The 25,100-nt window shown below is 47.0% G+C and overlaps 2 protein-coding genes across 7 annotated transcripts in view; one reads left to right on the forward strand and one right to left on the reverse strand.

Moving 5' to 3' along the window:
• The window catches only part of GSE1 (Gse1 coiled-coil protein), a 126,662-nt gene extending 117,644 nt beyond the window's left edge, over positions 1-9,018 (forward strand). For all 6 annotated transcript variants that reach the window (XM_024735661.1, XM_024735659.1, XM_024735663.1 and 3 more), the window contains 3 exons: positions 768-1,046; positions 4,351-4,454; positions 5,113-9,018. In XM_024735661.1, coding sequence (XP_024591429.1) covers positions 768-1,046; positions 4,351-4,454; positions 5,113-5,247 — 518 coding nt within the window. In that variant the 3' untranslated portion in view covers positions 5,248-9,018. The remainder of the gene's footprint in view (positions 1-767; positions 1,047-4,350; positions 4,455-5,112) is intronic.
• A 973-nt stretch (positions 9,019-9,991) lies between these two features.
• The window catches only part of GINS2 (GINS complex subunit 2), a 22,796-nt gene continuing 7,687 nt past the window's right edge, over positions 9,992-25,100 (reverse strand). Inside the window, exons 3-5 of the mRNA XM_024735698.1 lie at positions 13,761-13,860; positions 10,871-10,997; positions 9,992-10,657 (exon numbers count right to left, since the gene is read on the reverse strand). Of these exons, the coding sequence (XP_024591466.1) occupies positions 10,532-10,657; positions 10,871-10,997; positions 13,761-13,860 (353 nt within the window). The 3' untranslated portion in view covers positions 9,992-10,531. The remainder of the gene's footprint in view (positions 10,658-10,870; positions 10,998-13,760; positions 13,861-25,100) is intronic.

Here is a 25,100-nt window from a genome sequence, read left to right on the forward strand (position 1 = left end):
CCTGTTTTGTCTGGACTTTAAAGTCACCCAGCTCCTGACAGTTTGGGCTGTACTGGTCCACTGACTGCCCGAGGCTGCTGTCCACGCGGGGAGGCACCTTGCGCCTGTTAGACCACTAGCAGCAGGGCCACAAGGCAGAGCGGACCTTGTCTACACAGGCCCCTGCCAGTGAGCGGCCTCCTGGTAGCCGGCAGGGCACGGGGTGTATTCAGGGACTGGAGCGCCTGCATTTCCTGATGAGTGGGGGCAGAACTTGAGGGCCCACTGTAGACCAAGCTCAAACCCACAGTTTCACAGAACACGATGTCGAAGCTCAGGGCTTAACACAGCTGAGCTTGTACACGTGGTGTGATTAATTGAATCGAGGCCTGCTGCCGTCTTATTTATTTATGGCTGCACTGGGTCTTCGTTGCTGCACATGGGTTCTTGTCTAGTTGTGGCGAGCGGGGGCTACTCTTCGTTGCGGTGCGCGGGCTTCTCATTACAGTGGCTTCTCTTGTTGCGGAGCGCAGGCCCTAGGCGTGCGGGCTCAGTAGTTGTGGCTTGAGGGCTCAATAGTTGCGGCGCACAGGCTTAGTTGCTCTGCCTGCTGCCGTCTTTACGGCTCTTTTCAGCCCTCCTGATGGTGCCGTCTTCGGTCTCCGAAGGGCACAGGCCTCACCATGCTTCGTCTTGTCCGCGGCGAGACCTCAGTCACGCTGACTCCGTCACCTGCCCCCAGCACAGGTCCCCATGGGCCCTGTGATGAGCCGTCTTCTCTTCCCCAGGAAGCGCAGCTGTGCTGTGTGCAGAGCAGAACCACAGCATCGACGCCTCTGTCCACTACAACATCCCCGAGCTGCGGTCCTCCAGCCGGCTGCCTCTGCCCCAGCGCGACGGGCAGCAGGAGCCCCCCGCCGGGAGGAAGGGCCCCCTGGCACAGGAGGCGGACCCGGACTCAGAGGAGGAGGACGACGACGATGGAGAGGACGACGACGAGGACCCCCCCAAGCGCAAGTGGCATGGGATCGAGGCCATTTTTGAAGCTTACCAGGAACACGTAGAAGGTACGCAGGGGAGCGGGAGGCAGGCCCAGGCGAGGGGCCCGGGAAAGGCAGGGAAGGAAAGCTTAACAGGCCAGTCAGCGCCAGATTTTGTCGCCAGGCTGGGGACTGTTTCTAAGTCATGGCACTAGCTCTCAGGGTTCTCGGGGGTCCCTGGGCCACAACTAGGCAGAAACACCGGAAGGTACGTCTCCGTCAGCCATCTCACCTATTTCCAGAACCGTTCCTCGGGCTTCTGCGGGTGCCCGGGCTGGCTTACAGGGGCAGTTCCTCACGGACAAACGTGAGGCCATCCTCACCGGAGGAGTTTAAGCACCAGGCGCCCGTCCCCACTCAGCATGACAGTGCCAACCTGGGCCTGCTCGCCCTCTGCTGTCTTCCATTGCACTTCTAAACATTGTATCAGTCCTGACGCTTGTGGCTACGTACAAGGGTCCCGGCAAGTGCAAAGTTGCTTCACTTAGCCGAGCCCCACATGGCCCGGCTGCTCAAGTGTGCAGCATCTGGGCGACATGGTGGTGTCCCCCACATGCTCTGTGGTCCTCCTGGACTAGAGCTTTGTACAGGAGGCGAACCCTTGTTGGCCACCAGCATGTCAAAACCCAGGCCAGTGCCAACCCCAAATCATACAGGAGTCTTATCACGAATATCACGATCCTTTCAAGTGTTTTAAAACACGCCAAGTACAATCAAAAGGAATGCCCACATAGCCACAGCCAGTGTCAACTCCTGCATTTTATTTACTTTTTATTGACGTGTATAGTTGATTTACAGTGTTGTGTTATTTTCAGGTGCGTAGCAGTGATTTGGTTATACATTCAGTTCTTTTCCGTTATGGGCTTATCACAGAATATTGAATATATTGAATATATTGAATATATATTGAATGTAGTTCCCTGTGCTATACAGTAGGACCTTGTTGTTTACCCTATTTTATGTATAGTATCAACTCCTACATTTTGCTTCCTTTTCTCCTTCAAATGAAACCCTCGTTTTGAGTTTATTAAGCACATCTATCCAGAAGGATGTGTGTTAACAGCATTCCTTTTTATTTTAACACAGTGAAATGTATCCATGTTTTCTGGGTTTATTTTTTGGTGCCTTGTTGGAATTCCTTCGCTACCCGAAGGACATGGTAACAAACGCATAAGTCTTCAGGTTCTGCTTTTCTTATGCGTAGAATTCATTTCTGTGAATGGAGTAAGGCAGAAGTGTAACTCCTCCTTTCCCACCCAGACAACCAGTTATCCTGGAGGTTTATGGGGTACCCTCTTCCCCATGGGGTGTGCTCCTGGCAGGCAGGGTACCCCCCACATGCCCAGGCCTGTCTCTGGGTGCTCTCCTGGCCTGTCGCTGTGTCACTGCCGTAGCTTTGCAGCTCCCCATTGTCTGGAGTAACTCACCCTGACTTTTCTGACAGCTCAGCTGTTCTTGGCCCTTGGCTTTCCCTGGTGAATTTTAGGATCACCTTTTTTGTTCCACCCAAAAAACTGTTAGGTTTTCAGGTACACTGAATTGATAGAGTTGGGGAAAATGGCCATCTTTGATGGGGATGTTATCCCACCTGTGAATATGGCGTTGCATCATTTTCGCTCCGTGAGCGGCTGACTTTCCTTTTATTGGATCTAATTGTAGGTATCAGTTGTCACTGGGGATGTTTCAGTGTTTGTCGTCCCTTATTCCTTCGATGATCATAGCTGATCAGGCCTGCCAATAGAAAGTTGCATTCTTTCCTTTTGAATTTTGTATACATTTCCTTTTTCTCGTCATGCTGCATCGCCTGGGATCATTTGGAGACTGTTGGACAGGGACACCTGTGGGCTCTTTTCTGTGAAACTTTACAAGCGCTCCAGTAAGTTGCTGCGGAGTTTTCTGGTGTGTGGTTGTTGAAAGTCAACTAATGTATTTTCTAGATTTACTGAGATGACAGACTTGTTTTTCACCTGTGGATGTTTTCTGATGTTGCTTGCTTACTCCTTGCTGAATTTGACTTGGTAGTACTTCTAAGAGTTTTAATTTATATTCTTAAGTGGTATTAGATTGATTTTATTGTACTTTACCCTGCTATCATGATTGTTCTAGCTTCTATAAAACCAGTCAGGTAGCCTTCCCTGGCTTCCACTCTCTGAAACACTTCATTTTAAGGAGGGATTTATTCTTTTTTTTTTTTTTTATTGGAGTAGAGTTGATTTACAATGTTGTTAGTTTCATGCCCAGGAGTGGGATTGCTGGATCTTATGGTAATTCTTTTTTTGGTTTTCTGAGGAACCTCCGTACTCTTGTCCATCGTGGCTGCACCAGCTTATACAGGAGGGTTCCCTTTTCTCCACACCCTCTCCAGCATTTATTGTTTGTAGGTTTTTTGGTGATGGCCGTTCTGACCGGCGTGAGGTGGTGCCTCGTTGTGGTTTCTCTAGTAATTAGTGATGTGGAGCATCTTCTCATGTACTTTTTGGCCATCTCTTTGTCTTCTCTGTTTAGATCTTCTGCCCTTTTTTTTTTTTTTTTTGATTGGGTCTTTTTTTGATATTGAGCTGCAGGAGCTGTTGGTATATTTTGGAGACCAATCCCTTGTGGGTCTCATTACTGCAAATATATTCTGTGCGTTGTCTTGTCATTTTGTTTATGGTTTCCACTGCTGTGTAAAACCTTTAATTCAGTCCCATTTGTTTTTTATTTTCATTACTCTAGGAGGTGGATCAAAAAAGATCTTGCTGTAGTTTACGTCAGAGAGTTCTGTTTTCCTCTAAGAGTGTTATGGTATCTGGTCTTACATTTAGGTCTTTAATCCATTTTGAGTTTATTTTTTGTGTTAGGGAGTGTTCTAAATGTCATTCTTTTACATGTAGTTGTCCACTTCTTATTGAAGAGACTGTTAAAGCAGGGATTTGTTCTTGATGGTTTGAAGTCGCTCTCCTGTTAAAACCAGGCTCAGTATCTTTTGGAAAGGCAGAGATTTTATTTTAAAACCATAAATTTTTAACAGCTTAAAAGTTTTCATATCTAACGCTTATCTTTTTATTCTTTCTTTTTGAAAAATGCATTTTAAGGCTATACATTTATCCTTAATTACTTCCTGACCTATATCCCTTAAAATTGCCTTTCGCTGCTAGACCCTTGGTTCTCATTCCACTGGGTTGGATTTACTTTAGTGATACTTAATGTACTTACCAGCGTGATGGAGGGGGCTGGGAGCAGTGTGGTCCAAAGGAGAGGACTTTGCTGGCTGCTCTAGAGAGAGGGGAACACTCGCCAGGCCTGTGGCCCCTGCATACAGGAAATGTGTCAACATCACTTGTCTTTTCAGAGCAAAATCTAGAGCGGCAGGTGTTACAGACGCAGTGCAGGCGGCTGGAGGCCCAGCACTACAGCCTCAGTCTCACGGCCGAGCAGCTCTCCCACAGCATGGCGGTGAGTCCCGGGGCACCACACGTGGGGGAAAGGAATGAAAATCGGCTCCTGGGGTTTTTTCTTATTTTTGTTCAGCCTTTCGAGTCTGGGTTCAAGAGCACCCATACAAGTTTTGAAGGGAAACTGTGCCCTTGAGAGATGAAAACAGTCTTAGCCTAAGGAGGGAAGCGTCATTCATTTGCAGACTGTGGATCCTGGAAGGGTGACGATGCTGTGTGTATATATTGCCTGTGTCAAGTCTCCCCCTCCTGTGATTTGCTCAGAAAGATGGAAAGCTCTTGAGGCGAGAAGGACTCCCCTCGCAGCCAGGCTCAGCCTTGCGGCTGTGCTTCCTCCCGTCCACGGGATGGGGGCTTGTCTCAGATCGGGTCTTAGGTCTTGGCCAGTCCTGAAGCAGCAGGACATAAGTTTTATAGCGGCAGGACTAATTTTTCAAATCTCAGCGTTGAAGCTGAGACGGCAGGAGACCCTGTTCCTATGAGCGAGCGCAGGTACTCTTAAGAATCCGAAACCTCGGGGACAGTCAGAGCTGGTTCTGAGTGCTGAAGGTTGGCCTCCAGCACGTTCGTGCATCCACACACACGTTTCCTTACCGCGTGAAATGAGTGCTTTACGTGAATTTCTCTCTCTCTCTCTCTCTCTCTCTCTCTCTCTCCAGGAGTTGAGGAGCCAGAAACAGAAGATTGTTTCAGAAAGGGAGCGACTCCAGGCAGAACTGGATCACTTACGGAAGTGCCTTGCGTTGCCTGCAATGCATTGGCCTAGAGGTTACTTTAAGGGATATCCTAGGTGACGGTTTCCCTTGCACTAGGCCGAACCTATAGTATAGAAATATTATCTATTTTATTACCTTGAATATTTAATATTTTTCACTGGGAGGTTTGAAGCTTAAAAAATGAGAATGTGCCATGCATGAAGCAAAGGATTCCAGGCTCCAGAAAAAGACGAACGCGCCTTGACTTCAATGCAATTGAATCGCCTTTGTAATTCAGCGAGCAACCCCTGTAGAACACCCAGGTTTTTCTTTTTAAAGGCAGTTTTATTCTTTCCCCACACCATGATTTTTTTAATCTGAAGATGAAAGGCTCCATTACCAACACTAAAATCCAATCGTTTCTAGCCCCTGGGTGTGTAGGACTGGACCGGACCGTCGGTGTTCCGTCTTGGTTGCCATGTTACTAGGCCTCGAGAACCCAGGTGGTTCTGGCTGCAGGGGGTGGTGGCCGGTCTCAGTCCTCCCCGGGACTGAGACCTACCTTCAGTGGAAGGGAGGTGGGGTGCATTTTTAAGTAAAGGGCTTATTTCAGTTACTTTTTCTGCAAAATTTTCTTCAAAGCAACAGGTCCTAGGAGCACACAAAGCAACAGTGCTGAAGCCTTACCCAAAGGCTTTTCCCCAGAAAAGTTCTTACCTTACCTAAAGATAAAAAGCGAATCAACAAACTGAAGGTACCTTTCTATTACTTCACGGGGGAAAATGTACAGAGCTGTGTACACATTTATTCACACCCACCAGATTGTTACTGCGGTAGGGGTGTTTTCATACAAAAGTAAATTTTTGAGAGGAAAGTCAAAGGTGCTTCAGCCTTGTACTGTGTATATATATTAAAAAAACAAAGTTTTGTATGTTTTTATTACTTTAATTATTGTTATAAAAAAAGCCTGCCATTTTTAATATGTGGTTTGGAGGGATTTTTGTTGTTTGTTTTCTTGTTTGGGGGTTTTGTTTGTTTTTGTTTTGTTTTTCTGGGCAAAAAAAAAAAAACCTTGCTTTTTAGTGTTTGTACTGCTGCTGGTCAGGACATTAAGATATTGAAGTGTTTTTAAAAAAATTAAAGAAGAAGAAAAGTAAAGAGCTTACCACTGGCACCTATGCGATCACTTCATTTTTGAGTTGCACCAGAGTGATGATGTAGAAAGCCATGGTTACGTCTCACTTCCTCTTGCGCCCCGCCCCTGCTCCGGACAGCAGCCAGTTCACCACAGCCCATGCTATGAAGCGAGGAGGGGCGGGCTCCAGGGGGAGCCAGGTCGACGCTGTGTGTGCATCTTCACGCACGCAGGCGCACATGGGCTTCGTTAAGAGCCTTTGAGGAAGGGAACGGCTGCTGGGACAGGATGCTGAGGTGTCTTACGGCAGTCTGCGCAGGTGCAAAGTAGAAACCGTATAGGGTTTATTTATTTAGATGCAAAGCTTTGTACCAGCCTGAAAGTAGGGTGAACAGTGTCTGCGCAGAACTTCTCTTCTTGGACTGACGTACTGTGCCAACCACAGGAGCGGCTAGGAACGGGGATGAGGCAGGTTCAGGCAGCGTGAAATCTAGATCAGGAAGGCATCTCTTGCCCAAGTGGGCCTGAACCAGAGGCCAAAGCAGCCAGTGGTTGTTGGTCTGCCCGGGGGAGGGGAAGGGGACCCGAGCATCACGCCCCGGGCCAGGGGAAGGGCTGGCTGACCTTCAGGAAGGCTACTCACTGTGATCAGTGGCCATGCCCTCGGCCCCAGACCTTAGCTGCGCGGAACAGCTTGCTGGCAGATGGCGTTGTGTCACTTTATCTGTTCCCGCACAGTCTGCTTTGTATATCTGCCAAGAATCTTCCAGTTATTAGCAAACTCAGACGAAAAGTGCCGCCAGTGTTAGCAGCAGTCAGCAAGTGCTTTTCTCTCTACAGAAACGACTTGACGAGAACTAAGGGCTCTTCCGGGGGCCTCCTCCCCTGCAAAGACACAGAGCGCCATGTGCCACAGGTGGCGACAGGTGTTCAGAGGGAGCCCCACTGCCAACGATCAGGGCAAAACGTCACTGAATTTCTCTACCTAAAATCTGCTTGCTGGCTCTGAAGGCCTAAGGGTTACTACATCTTAACGCTTCCCCCCAGTCCTCCTAACTCCGTAGTAGAAAATGTCTGGATGCCTTTGCTCCTCGGCTCTGGTAGGGGTCCTGGCCAAAAAGCAAAGGGATGAGTAGATCTGATAACATGCACAGCCCCATCCTGTTACCACCTGAGGGGAGCGCCTGTGTCTGCGGCTGTTTTGCCTTTGGGGAGGAGGACGCGGCACACAGGTTAAAGGGACGCCTGCCCAGGGGTGCAGCTGTGTCACTGAGCTAGAACTGCCTGCCTCCCCCCTGCCCCGCCTCTGAGCTGCTCCATCACTGCTTCCCCATACTCCCACCGACCTGTGAGGGTCTCTGCATATTCTAAGGCTCAAGAAGTAACAGGACAATCAATATAAATACAAACCCATAAGGCACCACGAATAAGAAAAAGGAAACAAAGTGTCTTTTGAAAACAAAAGATTGGGTACTATGTCTCTGCACCACTGAGACATGGTACCCAATCTTGGGGGGTTTTTTGTTCCATTTAGTAATTAGTTTTATAATCTGAAAACACTTATTCTAAAAGAGCATGGTAGCGTCAGAGCCTCTTCGGTTTGGGCTTAAAAACTGACAGAGAAGTATGGAATCCCTGAAGCTTTTCGTTCAGCTGTTTCACACTGAGTTTGAAAGACAGAGTTCAGAAGTGCACCACATGTGCTCTAGAACCGATCATGCAACTTCTGTGTCAGTACTTTTGTGAACAGTCCCTCACGACCTGTGTCTTCCCACGGCACCTGGGAGAGACGGCTGCCGTCTGCCCTCTGAAGAGGGTTTCGCTAAACCTGTGCGGGATGGGATCCCTTCCAAAAGTGAGTCGTGTGGTTCTGCGTTTAATCAGATCCTTAGCAACAACCCAGAGCTTTCCCCCAAACTTGGCGCCACATGTAGGAACAAGCCAAACTGATGTGAAGTATCGCAGTCCATTATCTCAGATAAGTGACCAAGGTGGCTCTTCAACAGTGCAGTCTACACCCTAAAGGAAACAAAACACTTAACTGGCATTAACGTGCTCATAGATTATACACCCTCAGGGAAACTCAAAGAACATTAAAAGGAGCCGACACCTTCAGCAAAGTAGCGAAGCATTAAAGTATTCTAACAGGAAGTCTTAAGTTTGTATGTGGGATGGTGTCTCGTCAAGTAGCTCACAATGCTGTCACATCTCCAAAATTAGACTGCATACCCCCCCCCCCTTTCCCTCTGGGCCACGGCTTAAAGCGTAGCAAGTTCCAGGGACCTGCCACCAGATGGAGATGGTCAGCACCGCGATGCTGTTCATCGTACAGCGTGGGTTAGCCACTTCGCAGCAGCCCTGTCCTCTTCCAAGTAACCACAGTATCAACTTTACTACTTGCAGTAGCCTGTCCCCAACTTTCTGATCCAGCGCTTAACTTAGCTCCTTCACTCCACCTCGACCCGAGGAAGACCGTGCTCATCCATCAGTCGTGTTACTCTGTATGTACCTATGCTTAACTGCTAGAACAGTCAACCAGTACATGGAAGGAGGAGGACCAGTGCCTCGGTCACTCTGGGGGGCAGTTTAGATGCTGTGAAATCAAACCTGTTCTAAGTGTACTTGTTTGAATTAACTGTATTGTAATATTATTTGTTGAATGTAGTAATTAGGTATTTATGAATATATTGCTGTAATTTCTGACAACATCCAAAAAATAAAATCTTCCTAAATCATCTTAAGCGAAAAATCTTTTCTATGTTATAATAAGGCCAAAAAATAAAAATGAGAGCTCAACAGTTACACAGCTTTAAGGTAAAGTGTGAAGACACATTCGACTGCGCCTCGGCCAGGTTTTAAGAGAAGGGGATTCGGGGGTGAAATCTGAGATACACAGGACTCCTAAACTGCCACAGCAACATGTGGTTTCATTCTAGAACATTCCCCAGATTAACTCTGAAGGATTCTGCATAAGAGAGATGAAAAGACAAGTCCTGTCATCTCTTAAGTGATGGAGACCAGGTCTTCTGGGTCCTCATCCCTCCATGTGCGGCCCTTCGGTGCTTAAACAATAGCTGCTTGAGCAACCTGAAGTAAGTTTGTATTTTAAACACTGAAGGGTAAAAACACCAGCAGATATTCTTTAGGCCCAGTTGATCACACACATGTACCCTTCGTAACCCTCGAGATGGCACGTGACTGCTTTTGACTGACGGCGCTAGCACTGGAAACCAGCTGGTTACCGAACCTACTCATTACATGACGAGACGATCTCCCCCGCCGCCCCCCGCGTTAATGTACTTTTCCGTAAGGGACTGAGCAATGCTAGCGCTTAAACTTTTCCTCCTAGGGAAAAAAACCAATACCGTTACCTGAGCCACTGCTGCCTAGAACTGTCTTCCCCTCAGTTCATCAAGCACCATGTAATAGGCCCCACTTTTCCCCCTGGGGTCGTGTCTTCAGCTTCACTCACACACTCGATAACATGGAATTGATTTTCTCCCGAGTTTCCTCTTGCTGATAAGCAACCCTTTAGGGCCTTACCCAGAAACAGCCAAGAGAACAAGAGATACCCAGAGTGTCGGTCGGAAGTTGACAGTTGCCTGCTAAACCTCTCAAGTTTGGTCCATCAGATCATTCTAGCCACTTGGCCTGCTCCTTTGCGTGGCAGTTACGCAGGAAAAAAACCCAACAGAGATGTGGGTTGATTCCATCTTTATTGTGTATCAGGGCTTAGATGATAAATATGGGTTGCTGTCACTCGCCACTCATCTGCTGTCCTCCTCCGTGTGAAGAGCCTCTAGCAGACTAAGTTTAGCCCCAGAGATGAGGATCAAGAAGGGAGAAAAATGGCCGCGGCCACGTTACCATCCTGCTACATCTCCATCTTAGAAGCAACACCGGACGGCACCGAACACTCACCTGCACACAACAGTCCCGTGCAGGAGACCCAGAGCTCTGCTAGGGAAATCATTCGTTCTGCCAATGCTTTTCTCATTTCCCCATGAAAGGACAGCTGGCTTCCAGATACAGACGTGGAGTTCCAGAACGTCTCGAGGACTAAGCCCAAGCCTGTTGCTTGCCAACAAGGTTATGAACCCATCCCTTGCTTCACTGCAGTTTTTTGCATACATTCAGAAGTAGTTCTAGAACTCTGGAAATGTGAGTACCTCTGTCACGTCTCAAGCACTCAGGCCACCCGGTGAGCCTCCTGCTGGCAGACACGGGCCTCTACAAACCGGTCTCTGCCTACAAGTCCTGAGACTGGGAGCTGTCAGAAGGTTGCAGGTTCGTGCGGAGTTTGTACATGTGATTGAGCGCTTGTGTGAGGAAAGCCCCACTGGTGTTGATCTCCATCAAGGTCAAGTTATCCAGCTAAAACACAAGGGCAAACAGACCGGGTTGGTTGAGTCTTTGATTTCACGAAAGGTTAAATCTACTGGATAAAAATAAGGAACCAATGAGTAATAATTTTCTGAAAGCCCCGCATGGCTAGTTATCCCTTCCCGCGATGCCCTAAGCAGACAAGATGCCGCGGGCTGTCCCACAGAGCATCTGGTCTCCGTGGGCGGCCCACCGCATGCCCACCTTGGCGTGTGCCTCCTGCTGTCTCACGAAGCTGTCAGCAGACACCCGGAGCTTGGCCGTGCGAGTGTCCCACACGTCCTTGATCAGGGTCCGGATCTCATCTGCTTTCGGGATGTTGTCTGAAGCACTAAAGGAAGCAAAAGGTGAAATAAGTCGCATCAGGAAGCACTCAGTGAACTAAGGCAACTTCCAGGTAGAAGTGGCTTGTATAAATGCTGCTTGGATTTAGGCAAAAATGCACAAGCTGTTCTAGACTCAAAATTGGTTTCACTTTTTCAGTTTTTTTAAATGTAAGGATTTCTAGCGGTTAAGCTTGGTGCCAAGAAAATTCAGCCGTGATCCTCACCGAGCTGTCTGTGCTCAGTTACCTGTCCCTGGGCAAGCTGTGGTACAAGGACTTCTGTTATTCACCAAAAAACATGAGATCTTGGAGAAGCAGCTCTGAGTCGGTCCTCCCCTGACTCAGGATAACTGAGTGTTCTATGCTACAGAATTTCCATCGAGAATGAATTTCTTTCAAAGGCTGGCTCAGCGGTCATGACCGCTAATGCTAATACCCCATCTGTTATCCAAGGGCTACAACCCACTAGGGAAAGAAGACGAAGGCTCTGTGCCAGGCATTTCTATCCTCACAAAATCCCTGAAGGATAGGGACTGTCCCACTCTACAGAGAAGACAAAGATACATTTGCAAAACTCACAGAACAAATCGCAAATCAGCATCAACAGCACACGTATACACAGCAAATTCGAGGTAACAGTTTGACTGGAGTCAGCGGGGCCGCACTGAGAGCCTTCCTGTGTGACACATTTCTAAACTAAACTAACCTTTGAAGGAAGAGACAAACTAGAGGACAAAAGCAAAAGTCAGCATCACTCATCACTAGGCATCCTAGGATAAGCTGACAAGGCTCTCTCCACAGGCTAAAATTAGCTCAAGATGAGTAGATGGAGAATCAGTAGTATACAACTGATATAGATTTTAAGATCCAAACATTTGGATCTTATGCTCTGAACAGCAGGTTAAAGAACAAAGGACCCCAGCTCCTCGTGAACTGCACTGCAGAACCGAGGTCCCTTCACTGAATGCATGGCTCTAAGGAATTATAAAACAAGGGTTTCGACAGGAACTGCGTACGTAACACACTGAAATTCAAAAACTGAAGATGAACCGGCCTCCCCTCTGCTCCCATATTCTCCCTTCTGAGGTCACACTCCCCTACGATAGCAGCCCTCTCATATCCTCCGGATGACGCCCGCCTGCTCCAACACCCTCCTGGGGACGCCGCATCCACCGCCCTGCCCTCACTCAGTCCACGCAGGTCCCAACAGCCCTGCTCCACAAATCCAGGCCCTTTCACCTTCTGTCCTTCTACCTACACTGCCCTCCCCCCTAGTAAATTTCCCCTCAGCCTCCAAGCCAGGGATCCCTTCTCTGGCAGCACCAGGCATGAGGGTCGCACCCCGACATACTCTGAACAGCATCAGCACACACTGCAGGGTTACACCACATCTGTCAACAGGGTCGCATCTCCCCCCCTCGAAACTGGAACTCAAGCCTACATGACCATGTCCACTACCTGGTGGGACGCTTAGCATGTTGAATGCTGAGAATGTTGTGAACTACACAACTGCAGCCACATGTCAACTCAAGGACAAGTCCATGTTGTGCAGATTTTCACTTGAATTCCACAGGTGGGCCCCCAGCCCCTGCTGCTCTTTGGGAGGCAGTAGGGAGCTTCCAACTTTGGTTCTGGTTCTGCTCTTGAATCCATCAATGAAAAGGTGCTCAGGGCTTCAAAAGCTTGACATTGTGCAAATTACATTCTAAGTAGCCATACTTGCCTGCCCCCTGCACTGATGCATTCATTCATTCCACAAACATGCGAGTACCAGGCACTGTGTGGGGGCAGGCGAGACAGTCCCTGCCCATGAGGCCTGGGGGCGGAGGTGGGGAAGAGCACAGGCACAGCAGTTAGAGCATTACACCTGACAAGTGCTATAGAGGGGTGCAGAGCTACCACGAGGACTGGTACACGTAACCTGGGAGGGAGGACCTGCTATGCTAAACCCAAGGAGGGAGCAGGGAACAGGTGGACTCACTGGGCAGAAGGACGGTGTACACACACACACACGTGTGTGCCTGTGCACTCTGAGGACCTGGGCATGTGTGAAGAAGTGAAGGAGGCCAACGTGAGCCTGCACCCTAGAGAATCGGAGGGAAGGACTGCCAAGAGTGGTGCGAGACGGGAGAAGGGAACCAGGCCACGCGGTGCTTCGAATACCATGATCAGGACTTCAGACCCTAGAGAGGCTCCGAGGAGCAGGGGACTCACGTGGCAGCTGTATCTTTGCAAGGCCGCTCTGGCTGCAAGGCGGAGAATGAATGAGAAGCCCATGGGGAGCCTGAACTGGGTGAGGGGAAACAGTTTTGCCCCAGTGGACCTGCCTTCTAGCCCAGGGTCGAAGGAAAATGCGACCCCTGGCCCTTTCCTGTGCAAGACATACAAGAACGCAGATGCACAGGCCCAAAGGAGAAAAGGGGTGCAGCTCGACTAATAAAACATTTGCAGTTAAGAAAAAGGCTACTGATGGAGATGATACGCTGATACTAGAGTCCAATATCAAGTGACGGGTAGGACGCAGAATGGAAAGAACCACGGGATTCACCAGGAGAGGGAAGGGTGGAGAAAGGGAAAAAAGAGAAACAGGGAGAGACAGAGCCCGGCCAGTGTGTGCGTGCCCACAAACGACTCCCAGACTACTGACTGAGGACCTGGGGGCCAAAGCTACCACTTCCCTCGGTAATGAGTGTGGAACACGAAAGGAGGTGGGCTGGGAACTGGGGGTTCCATCGTGCATGTGGGTTCGAAGAAGTGAGAGGTACTTACTGATTTAACAGGAGTTTGGTGAGCTCCATGTAGTAAAGGCTGGGCATAGGGGTAAAAGTTTCTTCCTTTCGTTCATGATCCCGAATCTCCTCCAACTTTTCTGAAATTTAGAAGTGTGTACGTTTTACCATGACCATGAGCAAAATATAGTTTTAAAACCTTCCAAATTTACCAAGTACCTATATTACCTAGTCAATCAACTAAAAAGTACATTAAAAAAAAACCCCACTTTTTGAAATAACGTATCAGTAACTAGACATCACTGGGCCGATTTCCTCAAGCACTTCTCTTAGAGAAGGTGGTAGATTTGGGTTATTGTTATTGCTGGGTATATGACTGAAAACAGTATGTCAGAGTCTGAAGTTCTTTTCTTAGGTAAAGAGTGAAGTATTCTACCTCTGATGCAAGCAGTGATGACAGTAACCAGTGACCGGAAAAATTTACTTTTACATTAAACGCTGTTCAGCAGACAGCAAGACAACTTACAACTAATACAGAGCTGAACGCCCCACGTCTAGAATCAAACCGCTGAGTCCAATTCCATCCACAGGAACCATCTCCACACGCCTCACCCCTCTCCGCTTCTGCCCTTCCTCCTGGCCTGAGAAAACCCGAGTCCTGAACCCGCCACTGCACGCTATGGCGAAGGGACACGCAGACAGAACTCTGCAGTGGGGCCTCGTTTGAAATGACCGGCCACGCATCTCCAGGGGCCCTCGGTGCTACCCTGCAATCCTTACACTCCCCTGCTCCAGACACCCTCTCACTCTCCATCCTGCCCGCCCTCTCCACGCTTTCTCCCCAACACCCTGCAGGGCTCCGCACACTACCGCCACCGCATCCTTCTGAGGGGCGCGCTGGACCTTCTCTCACCCGCACGGAACACCGCTTCGGCATCTGTCCCCACTCCTGAGTGATCCCTCTTGCCCTCGCTATCGGAGCCGTCCATCAAACTCGGTGCAACATCTTCCAGCTTAAAAAGAAAACCCTCCCCTGACACCAAGCCCTTCTCCAGCTACCGATCCATTTCTCATGCCCTTCACAACAAAACTGCAAGAGTTCCCTGACGTCGGCATTAACTGTTCGGGTGGGCGACTATCCCACCCTCTGACACGGCTCACCGAGGCCACCACCTCTGCTCAGCCAAACCCAACGGCCACATCTCAGGCCTCGTCACGTCTGACGAGGGCCAGTCCCTGGGGTGCGTTTATCACTTGGCTTCTGGGATACCACTCTCCCCAAGTTCTCCTCTCATCTCCCCGACTCCTCCAAGCCTTCCTGACCTCAACACACTGGAGGACAGAGCTCCTTCCCTCACCCCTTCTCCACCGCCTACACCCATATCCCACGTGTTCTCATCCCACTTCATTTAAACGCCACCTATGCTCTCATGACCCCTTCCACACCTAGAATCCCAGCTCAGCCCCTCCCCTGACCTCCTGACTCAGATGCCCCACTGCCCACAATATTGCCACTCGGATGTCTAACAGGCATCTCCAGTGTCGCATGTCCAAACCCCCTCCCGGCTCCCACCCTGGTCCACACTGTCCCTGCGATGTGCCCAGTCTCAGGAAAGGGCAGCCCCACCAGCAACCCCAGTGGGCACCCTTACCTCCTCTCTTTGATCCCATGGTCTGTCCTTCAGCAAATCCTGCTGACCCTTTTCTTCAAAATACGCCTAGATGCCAACCACATCTGCCTGCTTCCATCAACTCACTGGGCAAGCCACCCTGAGCTCTTGCCGGGCTAACCCCCTACCGCCCTCTCCCCACACTCATCTCCACACCACAGACTGAGTCTCTTTCTTTTCCACATCTAAATCAGAGTATGAAACACCTCTGTTCAAACCCTGCAACGAATCAAAAAGACCGACCATACCCAGTGACGGCCCGGAGTGCAACAACAGGAGCTCATACGTTTCTGCTGGGGTTACAGGAGTGGCTCAACCACTCTGCAGGGCTCCTGGGCAGCTTCTAACAGAGCGAAGCACAGTCTGCCCTACGAGCTGCCAGTTCCACGACTCCAGGTGTTTATTTACCAGAGAGAAATAAAAATACATATCCGCAAAAAGACTTAGACACGACTGCTCAAAGCAGCCTTCTTCACAGTAGCCTAAAATGGGAAACGACGCAAATATGCACCAACAGAAGGATGGGGGATCAAGCTGCGGAATCCTCACCCAACGGAGGAAACACTACTCAGCGGTAACAGCGATAACAGCATGACGTAATGACACGTGCAACAACAAGGGCGAATCTCAAAGACACTGGTGAATAAGAGAAGTCAGAAGAAAACTGACATGCCAGACGATTCCATTCCCACGCCGTCCAAGAACAGGTGGACCCAATCTGCAGGGGCAGGAGCAGCAGCTGGCTCCTGGGCGGGACCCACAGGCGACTAGTGATTTCCACGCCTCGTCACCGCACGACTGCCCAGGCGTACGAGGCCTCAGGCGGACTGTCTCCGCACCTTCTCTCTGACTCTGGCCCTCCCACGACACAGGCTCTTGCCCTCTATTACCTGGGTTAGAATAGGCCAAAAGTGACAGAAAGGGATGCAGTGCCAACAGAACCAGGGCCTGGTGGGCGGGCGGGGAGGTCCCTGCTTAATAAAACGCCCTTCAGAGCAGAAGGGACTGGAGTTTCCTGTCACGTTTCAGGACCACCAGATTCACACACCCCTTTGGGACAGGAAGTAAAGACAAAACGCGCGAGCAATCTTTCTTAAACTGTATTTGAGTGCACCTGGCTCCAGGTGTCCTAGCTTCTAGGAGGCAGGTCCCCCCGGGTGATTTCCAAAGGGAAGGGGATAATCAAAATCTCTCAGAGGCTTTTCAAATTTCATATGCCCCCCAACCCCGACCCCAAATAAATGTGACATTCATTCTTTACTAGTAATGAGCCATTCACAGCTCCGAGGTGAGAAAAAGACCGCGACGGTTCAGGAGGAAGACCGTGTGCCTCTTTGATGCGGTATTTTCTTCTCGGTTTTTTGCCAACAGCTTTACTGAGGCGTAATCAACACACCACGCCACTCGCCCATTCAATGGTTTTCCAGTATATTCACAGAGTTGCGCACCCATCACCTCAATCAACCTCGGAACATTTTCATCACCCCAAAAGGATCCCCATAATGGTTCCATCACCTGCTCAAACCCTCACCCTTAGGCAACCACTCATCTTCTTTGTCTCCGTGGATCTGCCTGCTCGGAACAATTCACATAAATAGAAGAATACAATAGTTGGTCTTTGCGTCTGGTTCTTCTCCCTCTTAACGTAACGTTTTACAGGTTCATCGGGACTTCCCTGGTGGCGCAGTGGGTAAGAATCTGCCTGCCAATGAAGGAGACACGGGTTTGAGCCCTGGTCTGGGAAGATCCCTCGTGCCGTGGAGCAACTAAGCCCGTGCGCCACAACTACTGAGCCTCCGCTCTAGAGGCCTGTGAGGCCGTCGTGCCTAGAGCCCGTGCTCTGCAACAAGAGAAGCCACTGCAATGAGAAGCCCACGCACCACAACGAAGAGTAGCCCCCGCTCACCATAACTAGAGAAAGCCCACGCGTGCAGCAATGAACACCCAACGCAGCCAAAAATATAAATAATAAGTAAAGGCTCATCTATGTTTGCACCCTGTGTCACAACCTCATCCACTTAGGTGGCCAAAAACAATATTGCCTTGGATGGACGATGCCTTATTGTCATGCATTCTCTCTAATGTAAGGTAACTACTCTGCTCCTCATGCTGGTCTATGGGTTTAAAAAACAATTTTTTTTGATATATTTACTTTTATTTATTTATCTTTGGCTGCAATGGGTCTTCGTTGCTGCACGCAGACTTTCTCTAGTTGCGGCGAGCGGGGGCTGCTCTTCATTGTGCTGCACGGTCTTCTCATTGCAGTGGCTTCTCTTGTTGTGGAGCGTGGGCTCTAGGCATGCGGGCTTCAGGAGTGATGGCACACGGGCTCAGTAGTCATGCCTTGCAGGTTCTAGAGCGCAGGCTCAGTAGTTGTGGCGCATGGGCTTAGCTGCTCTGCGGCATGTGGGATCTTCCCGGATCAGGGCTCAAACCTGTGTCCCCTGCACTGGCAGGTGGATTCTTAACCGCTGCACCAAGGATGTCCCTAGACTTTAAAATAAAGACTGTTACAAGAGACAAAGAAGGACACTACATAATGATCAAAGGATCAATGAAAGAAGAAGACATAACAATCGTAAATGTACATGCACCCAACATAGGAGCACCTCAATATATAAGGCAGATACTAACATCTGCAAAGGGAGAAATTGACAGTAACACAATAATAGTAGGGGGATTTAACACCCCACTTTCATCACAGACAGATCATCCAGACAGAAGATCAATAAGGAAACACAAGCCATAAATGACAAATTAGACCAGATGGACTTAATTGATATTTACAGAGCATTCCACGCAAAAGCCACAGAATACACATTCTTTTCCAGGTCACATGGAACATTCTCCAGGATTGATCACATGCTAGGCTACAAAGCAAGGCTCAGTAAATTTAAGAAAACTGAAATCATATCAGGCATCTTCTCCGACCACAACACTAGGAGATTAGAATCAGCTAGAAGAAAAAAACTGTGAAAACACAAATATGTGGAGGCTAAACAATATGTTACTAAACAACCAATGGATCACTGATGAAACCAAAGAGGAAATTAAAAAATACCTAGAGACAAATGAAAACAAAATCATGACCATCCAAAATGTATAGGATACAGAAAAAGCAGTTCTATGAGGGAAGTGTATAGCAATACAATCTTACCTCAGAAAACAAGAAAAATCTCAAATAAACAACCTACCCTTAGACCTAAAGCAACTAGAGAAAGAAGAAAAAAACAAAACCCAGACAGTACACTGAAATAATAAATATCAGAGCAGAAATAAATGAAATAGAGACAAAGAAAAAATAGAAAATAACAATAAAACTAAAAGCTGGTTTTTTGTAAGGATAAACAAAATTGATAAATCTTTAGCCAGACACATGAAGAAAAAAAGGGAGGGGGCTAAAATAAATAAAATTACACATGAAACAGGAGAAGTTACAACAGAAATACAAAGGACCGTAAGAGCCTACTACAAGCAACCCTATGCCAGTATAATGGACACAACCTGGAAGAAACGGACAAATACTTAGAAAGGTACAACCCTCCAAGATGGAACCAGGAAGAAACAGAAAACATGAACAGACAAATCACAAGTACTAAAACTGAAACTGTGATTAAAAAACTCCCAACAAACAAAATTCTAGGACCTGATGGCTTCACAGCCAAATTCTACCAAACATTCAGAGAAGAGTTTAACACCTATCCTTCTGAAACTATTCCCAAAACTTGCAAAGGAAAGAACACGCCCAAACTCATTCTATAAGGCCACCATCACTTTAATATCAAAACCAGACAAAGATACCATAAAAAAAAAAAAAAGAAAATTACAGGCTAATATCACTGATGAACAGATGCAAAAATCCTCAACAAAATACTGGCAAACTGAATTGAACAATACTCTAAAAGGATCATACACTATTATCCCAAAGTTGGAAGGATTTTTCAATATCTGCAAATCAATCAGTGTGATACACCACATTAACAAGCTGAAGAATAAAAACCATATGATCAGACTTTCCTGGTGGCGCAGTGGTTAAGAATCCGCCTGCCAATGCAGGGGACACGGGTTCGAGCCCTGTTCTGGGAAGACCCCACATGCCGTGGAGCAACTAAGCCTGCACGCCACAACTACTGAGCCTGCGCTCTAGAGCCCACGAGCCACAACTACTAAAGCCCGCGTGCCTAGAGCCCGGGCTCCGCAACAAAAGAAGCCACCACAATGAGAAGCCCGCGCACCACAACGAAGAGTAGCCTCTGCTCGCAGCAACTAGAGAAAGCCCATGCGCAGCAACGAAGAACCAAGTCAGCCACAAATGAATAAATAAAACAAAAACAAACAAAACCATATGATGATCTCAATAGATGCAAAAAAGGCTTTTGACAAAATTCAACACCAATTTATAATAAAAACTCTCCAGAAAGTGGGCATAGAGGGAACCTACCTCAACATAATAAAAGCCATATATGACAAACCTACAGCTAACATCGTACTCAACGGTGAAAACCTGAAAGCATTTCCTATGAGATCAAGAACAAGATAAGGGGCTTCCCTGGTGGCGCAGTGGTTGAGAATCTGCCTGCTAATGCAGGGGACACGGGTTCGAGCCCTGGTCTGGGAAGATCCCACACGCCACAGAGCAACTAGGCCCGTGAGCCACAACTACTGAGCCTGCGCGTCTGGAGCCTGTGCTCCGCAACAAGAGAGGCCGCGATAGTGAGAGGCCCGCGCACCGCGATGAAGAGTGGCCCCCGCTTGCCACAACTAGAGAAAGCCCTTGCCCAGAAACGAAGACCCAACACAGCAAAAATAAATAAGTAAATTAATAAACTCCTACCCCCAACATCTTCAAAAACAAAAACAAACAACAAAAAAAAAACAAGGATGTCCACCCTCTCCACTTTTATTCAACATAGTTTGGAAGTCCTAGTCATGGCAGTCAGAGAAGAAAAAGAAATAAAAGGAATCCAAATTGGAAAAGAAGTAAAACTGTCACTGTTTGAAGATGACAGGATACTATACAAAGAAAATCCTAAAGATGCTACCAGAAAACTGCAAGAGCTCATCAATGAATTCAGCAAAGTGGCAGGATACAGAATACATACACAGAAATCTGTTGCTTCTATACACTAACAACGAAAGATCAGAAACAGAAATGAAAGAGACAATCCCATTTACCAGCACATCAAAAAGAATAAAAGTCCCAGGAATAAGCCTACCTAAGGAGACAAAAGACCTGTACTCTGAAAACTTTAACACACTAATGAAAGAAATCCAAGATCATACAAACAGATGCAAAGATATACCATGTTCTTCAACTGGAAGATCAAGGTTGTCAAAATCACTATACTACCCAAGTCAATCTACAGAATCAGTGCAATCCCTATCAAATGAACAGTGGGGATTTTTCACAGAACTAGAACAAAACATTTAAAAATGCGTATGGAAACAAAAAAGATGCGGAAGAGCCCAAGGAATCCTGACAAGAGAAAACGAAACTTGAGCAATCAGGCTCCCTGACTTCAGACTATACTACAAAAAAGCTACAGTAATCAGAAAAGTATGCTACAGGCAAACAAAAAATATAGATCAAAGAAAGCTCAGAAACATACACACAGACTTATGGCCAATTAATCTACGACTAAGGAGGCAAGCCTATACAATGGAGAAAAGACATTCTCTTAAATAAATGGTGCTGCACTGGTGCACAGTGTACCAGTGTGTACAGGACAGCTACATGCAAAAGACTGAAACTAGAACACTGTCTAACAGCATACACAAAGATAAACTCAAACACAATTAAAGACCTAAGTGTAAGGCTGGGATACGAAAAACTCTTGGAAACATAGGCAGAACACTCTGACATAAATCACAGCGAGATCTTTTTGATCTGTCTCCTCGAATAATGGAAAAAAAAAACAAAAATAAACAAATGAGACCTCATTAAACTCAAAAGCTCTTGCAAGCAAACAAAATGACAAGACAACCCACAGAATGAGAGAAAATACTTGCAAACGTTGTGACTGACAAAAGCTTAACCTCCAAAATTTACAAAGAGCTCATGCAGCTCAATATCCAAAAAAACCCCAAACAACCCGATATAAAAATGGGGGAAGACCTAAATAGACTTTTCTCCAAAGAAGACATACAGAGGGCCAAGAGGCACATGAAAAGATGCTCAACATCGCTAATTATAAGAGAAATGCAAATCAAAACTACAGTGAGGTATCACCTCACGCCGGTCAGAATGGCTAACATCAAAAAGTCTACAAACAATAAATACTGGAGAGGGTGTGGAGAGAAGGGAACCCTCCTATGCTGTTGGTGGGAATGTAAATTGGTGCAGTAACTATGGAGAACACTATGGACATTCTTTAAAAAACTAAAAATAGAGCTACCATAAGATGCAGCAATCCCACTCCTGGTCATATATCTGGAGAAAACCACGGTTCGAAAGGATACATGCACCCCAACGTTCACTGCAGTGCTGCTTACAATAGCCAAGACAGGGAAGCAACCTAAATGTTCACCGACAGATGAATGGATAAAGAAGATGTGGTACATATATACACTGGAGTATTACTCAGCCATCAAAAGGAATGACATAATGCCATTTGCAGCAACACAGACAGACCTGGAGATTATCATACTAAGTGAAGTAAACCAGACAGAGAAAGACAAATATCATACAATACAGCTTATATGCAGAATCTAAAACAAAATATGCAAACTGACTTATTTACAAAACAGAAACAGGCTCACAGACTTAGAAAATAAACTTACAGTTACCAAAGGAGAAAAGTGGAGGGGAAAGATAAATTGGGAGTATGGGACTGACATACACACACTACTGTATTTCAAATAAATAACCAACAAGGACCTACTGTATAACACAGGGAACTCTGCTCACTATCCTGTAATAACCGAAATGTGAAAAGAATCTGAGAAAGAGTAGATACATGTATATGTAAAACTGAATCACTATACTGTATACCTGAAACTAACACAACATTATTAATCAACGAAACCCCAATATAAAATAAAAATTAAAACCAAAACAAAAATAAATGGGACCTCATTAAACTCAAAAGCTTTTCACAGCAAAGGAAACCATAAACAAAACGAAACGACAACCTACAGAATGGGAGAAAATACTGGCAAAGGATGTGACCGACATGAAATCAATCTCCAAAATTTACAGAGCTCGTGCAACTCACTATCAAAAAAGCAAACAACCCTATCAAAAAATGGGCAGAAGACCCAAACAGACACTTCTCCAGAGAAGACATAGAGATGGCCAACAGGCACATGGAAAGATGCCCAACATCACTGATTATTAGAGAAATGCAAATCAAAACTACCATGAGGTACAACCTCACACACGTCAGAATGGCCATCGTTAAACAGTCTACAAACAACAAATGCTGGAGAGGGTGTGGAGAAAAGAGAACCCTCCTACACTGTTGGTGGGAATGTTAAGTTGGTGCAGCCACTGTGGAGAACAGTATGGAGGTTCCTGAGAAACTAAAACTAGAGCTACCATATGATCCAACAATCCAACTCCTGGGCATATATCTGGACAAAACTATAACTGAAAAAGATACACGCACCACTGTGGTCATGGTAGCACTGCTTACAATAGCTGAGACATGGAAGAAACCGAAATGTCCATCTTCATAAAGAAGATGTGGTACGTATATACAATCAAATACTACTGGTCAGAAAGAAATAAAAATACCATGTGATATCACTTACACGTGGAATCTAAAATATGGCACAAATGAACTTATCTACAAAACAGAAACAGACTCACAGACACAGGGATCAGATTGGTGGCTGCCAAACAGGACGGGTGAAGGGAGAGAGAGATGGACTGGGAGTTTGGGGTTGGTAGATGCAAACTATCATACTTAGAACAGATTAAAAACAAGGTCCTAGGGCTTCCCTGGTGGCGCAGTGGTTAAGAATCCGCCTGCCAATGCAGGGGACACGGGGTCAAGCCCTGGTCTGGGAAGATCCCACATGCCACGGAGTAACTAAGCCCGTGTGCCACAACTACTGAGCCTGCGCTCTAGAGCCTGCGTACCACGACTACTGAAGCCTGTGCACCTAGAGCCCGTGCTCCGCAACAAGAGAAGCCACCGCCATGAGAAGCCCGCGCACCACGACAAAGAGTAGCCCCCGCTCGCTGCAACCAGAGAAAGCCAGTGCGCAGCAACGAAGACCCAATGCAGCCAAAAATAAATAAATAAATTTATTTAAAAAAAAAAACAACAAGGTCCTACTGTTTAGCACTGGGAACTACATCCAACCTCCTGGGATAAACCATAATGGAAAAGAATATTTTTTAAAAAGAATGTATGTATGTGAATCACCGAATCACTTTGCTGTACAGCAGAGATGCACACAACATTATACATCAGCGATACTTCTATTAAAAAAACAAATAAAATAATTCCATTTGCAGCAACGTAGATGGACTTGGAGATTATCATACTAAGTGAAGTAAGCCAGACACAGAAAGACAAATATCACATGATATCACTTATATGCAGAATCTAAAACAAAATATACTTAGAAAACAAAGTTACAATTACCAAAGGGGAAAGGTGGAGGAGAAGGATAAATTGGGAGTATGGGACTGACATATACACACTACTATATTTCAAATAAATAACCAACAGGACCTACAGTGTAACACAGGGAACTCTGCTCACTATTCTGTAATAACCGAAATGGGAAAAGAATTTGAAGAAGAGGAGAGACATGTATATGTATAACTAAATCACTTTGCTGTACACCTGAAAATAAACAACGCTGCTAATCAATTAAACTCCAAAGTAAAAGAAAAATTAAAACAGAAACAAACAAATGGGACCTCATTAAACTCAAAAGCTTCTGCAAGCAAAGGAAACCATAAAAACGAGAAGACAACCCACAGAATGGGAGAAAATACTTGCAAATTATGCCACTGACAAGGGATCACTCTCCAAAATTTACAAACAACTCATGCAGATTGATAAACAAATAACCCCATCAAAAAATGGACGCAAGGGCTTCCCTGGTGGCGCAGTGGTTGAGAGTCCGCCTGCCGATGCAGGGGACACGGGTTCGTGCCCCGGTCCGGGAGGATCCCACATGCCGCGGAGCGGCTGACAATGGCCATCACCAAAGAGTCTACAAACAATAAATACTGGTGAGGGTGTGGAGAAAAGGGAACCTTCCTACACTGTTGTTGGGAATGTAAACTGGTACAGCCACCATGGAAAACAGTATGGAGGCTCCTTAAAAAAACTAAAAATAGAGCTACCATATGACCCAGGAATCCCACTTCTGGGCATGTATCTGGGAAAAAAACATGATTCGAAAGGATACATGCACCCCAATGTTCATTGCAGCGCTGCTTACAATAGCCAGGACATGGAAGCAACCTAAATGTCCTTTGACAGAGGAATGGATAAAGAAGAGGTGGTACATATATACAAAGGGGTATTACTCAGCCATTAAAAGGAATGATATAGGGCTTCCCTGGTGGCGCAGTGGTCGGGCGTCCGCCTGCCGATGCAGGGGACACGGGTTCGTGCCCCGGTCTGGGAGGATCCCACATGCCGCGGAGCGGCTGGGCCCGTGAGCATGGCCGCTGGGCCTGCGCGTCCGGACCCTGTGCTCTGCAACGGGAGAGGCCACGACAGTGGGGGGGTCTGCGTACGGCA

Source organism: Neophocaena asiaeorientalis, unplaced genomic scaffold, assembly GCF_003031525.2.
Source record: "Neophocaena asiaeorientalis asiaeorientalis breed wild unplaced genomic scaffold, Neophocaena_asiaeorientalis_V1.1 scaffold40, whole genome shotgun sequence".
In the NCBI taxonomy this organism is placed as follows: Eukaryota; Metazoa; Chordata; class Mammalia; order Artiodactyla; family Phocoenidae; genus Neophocaena; species Neophocaena asiaeorientalis.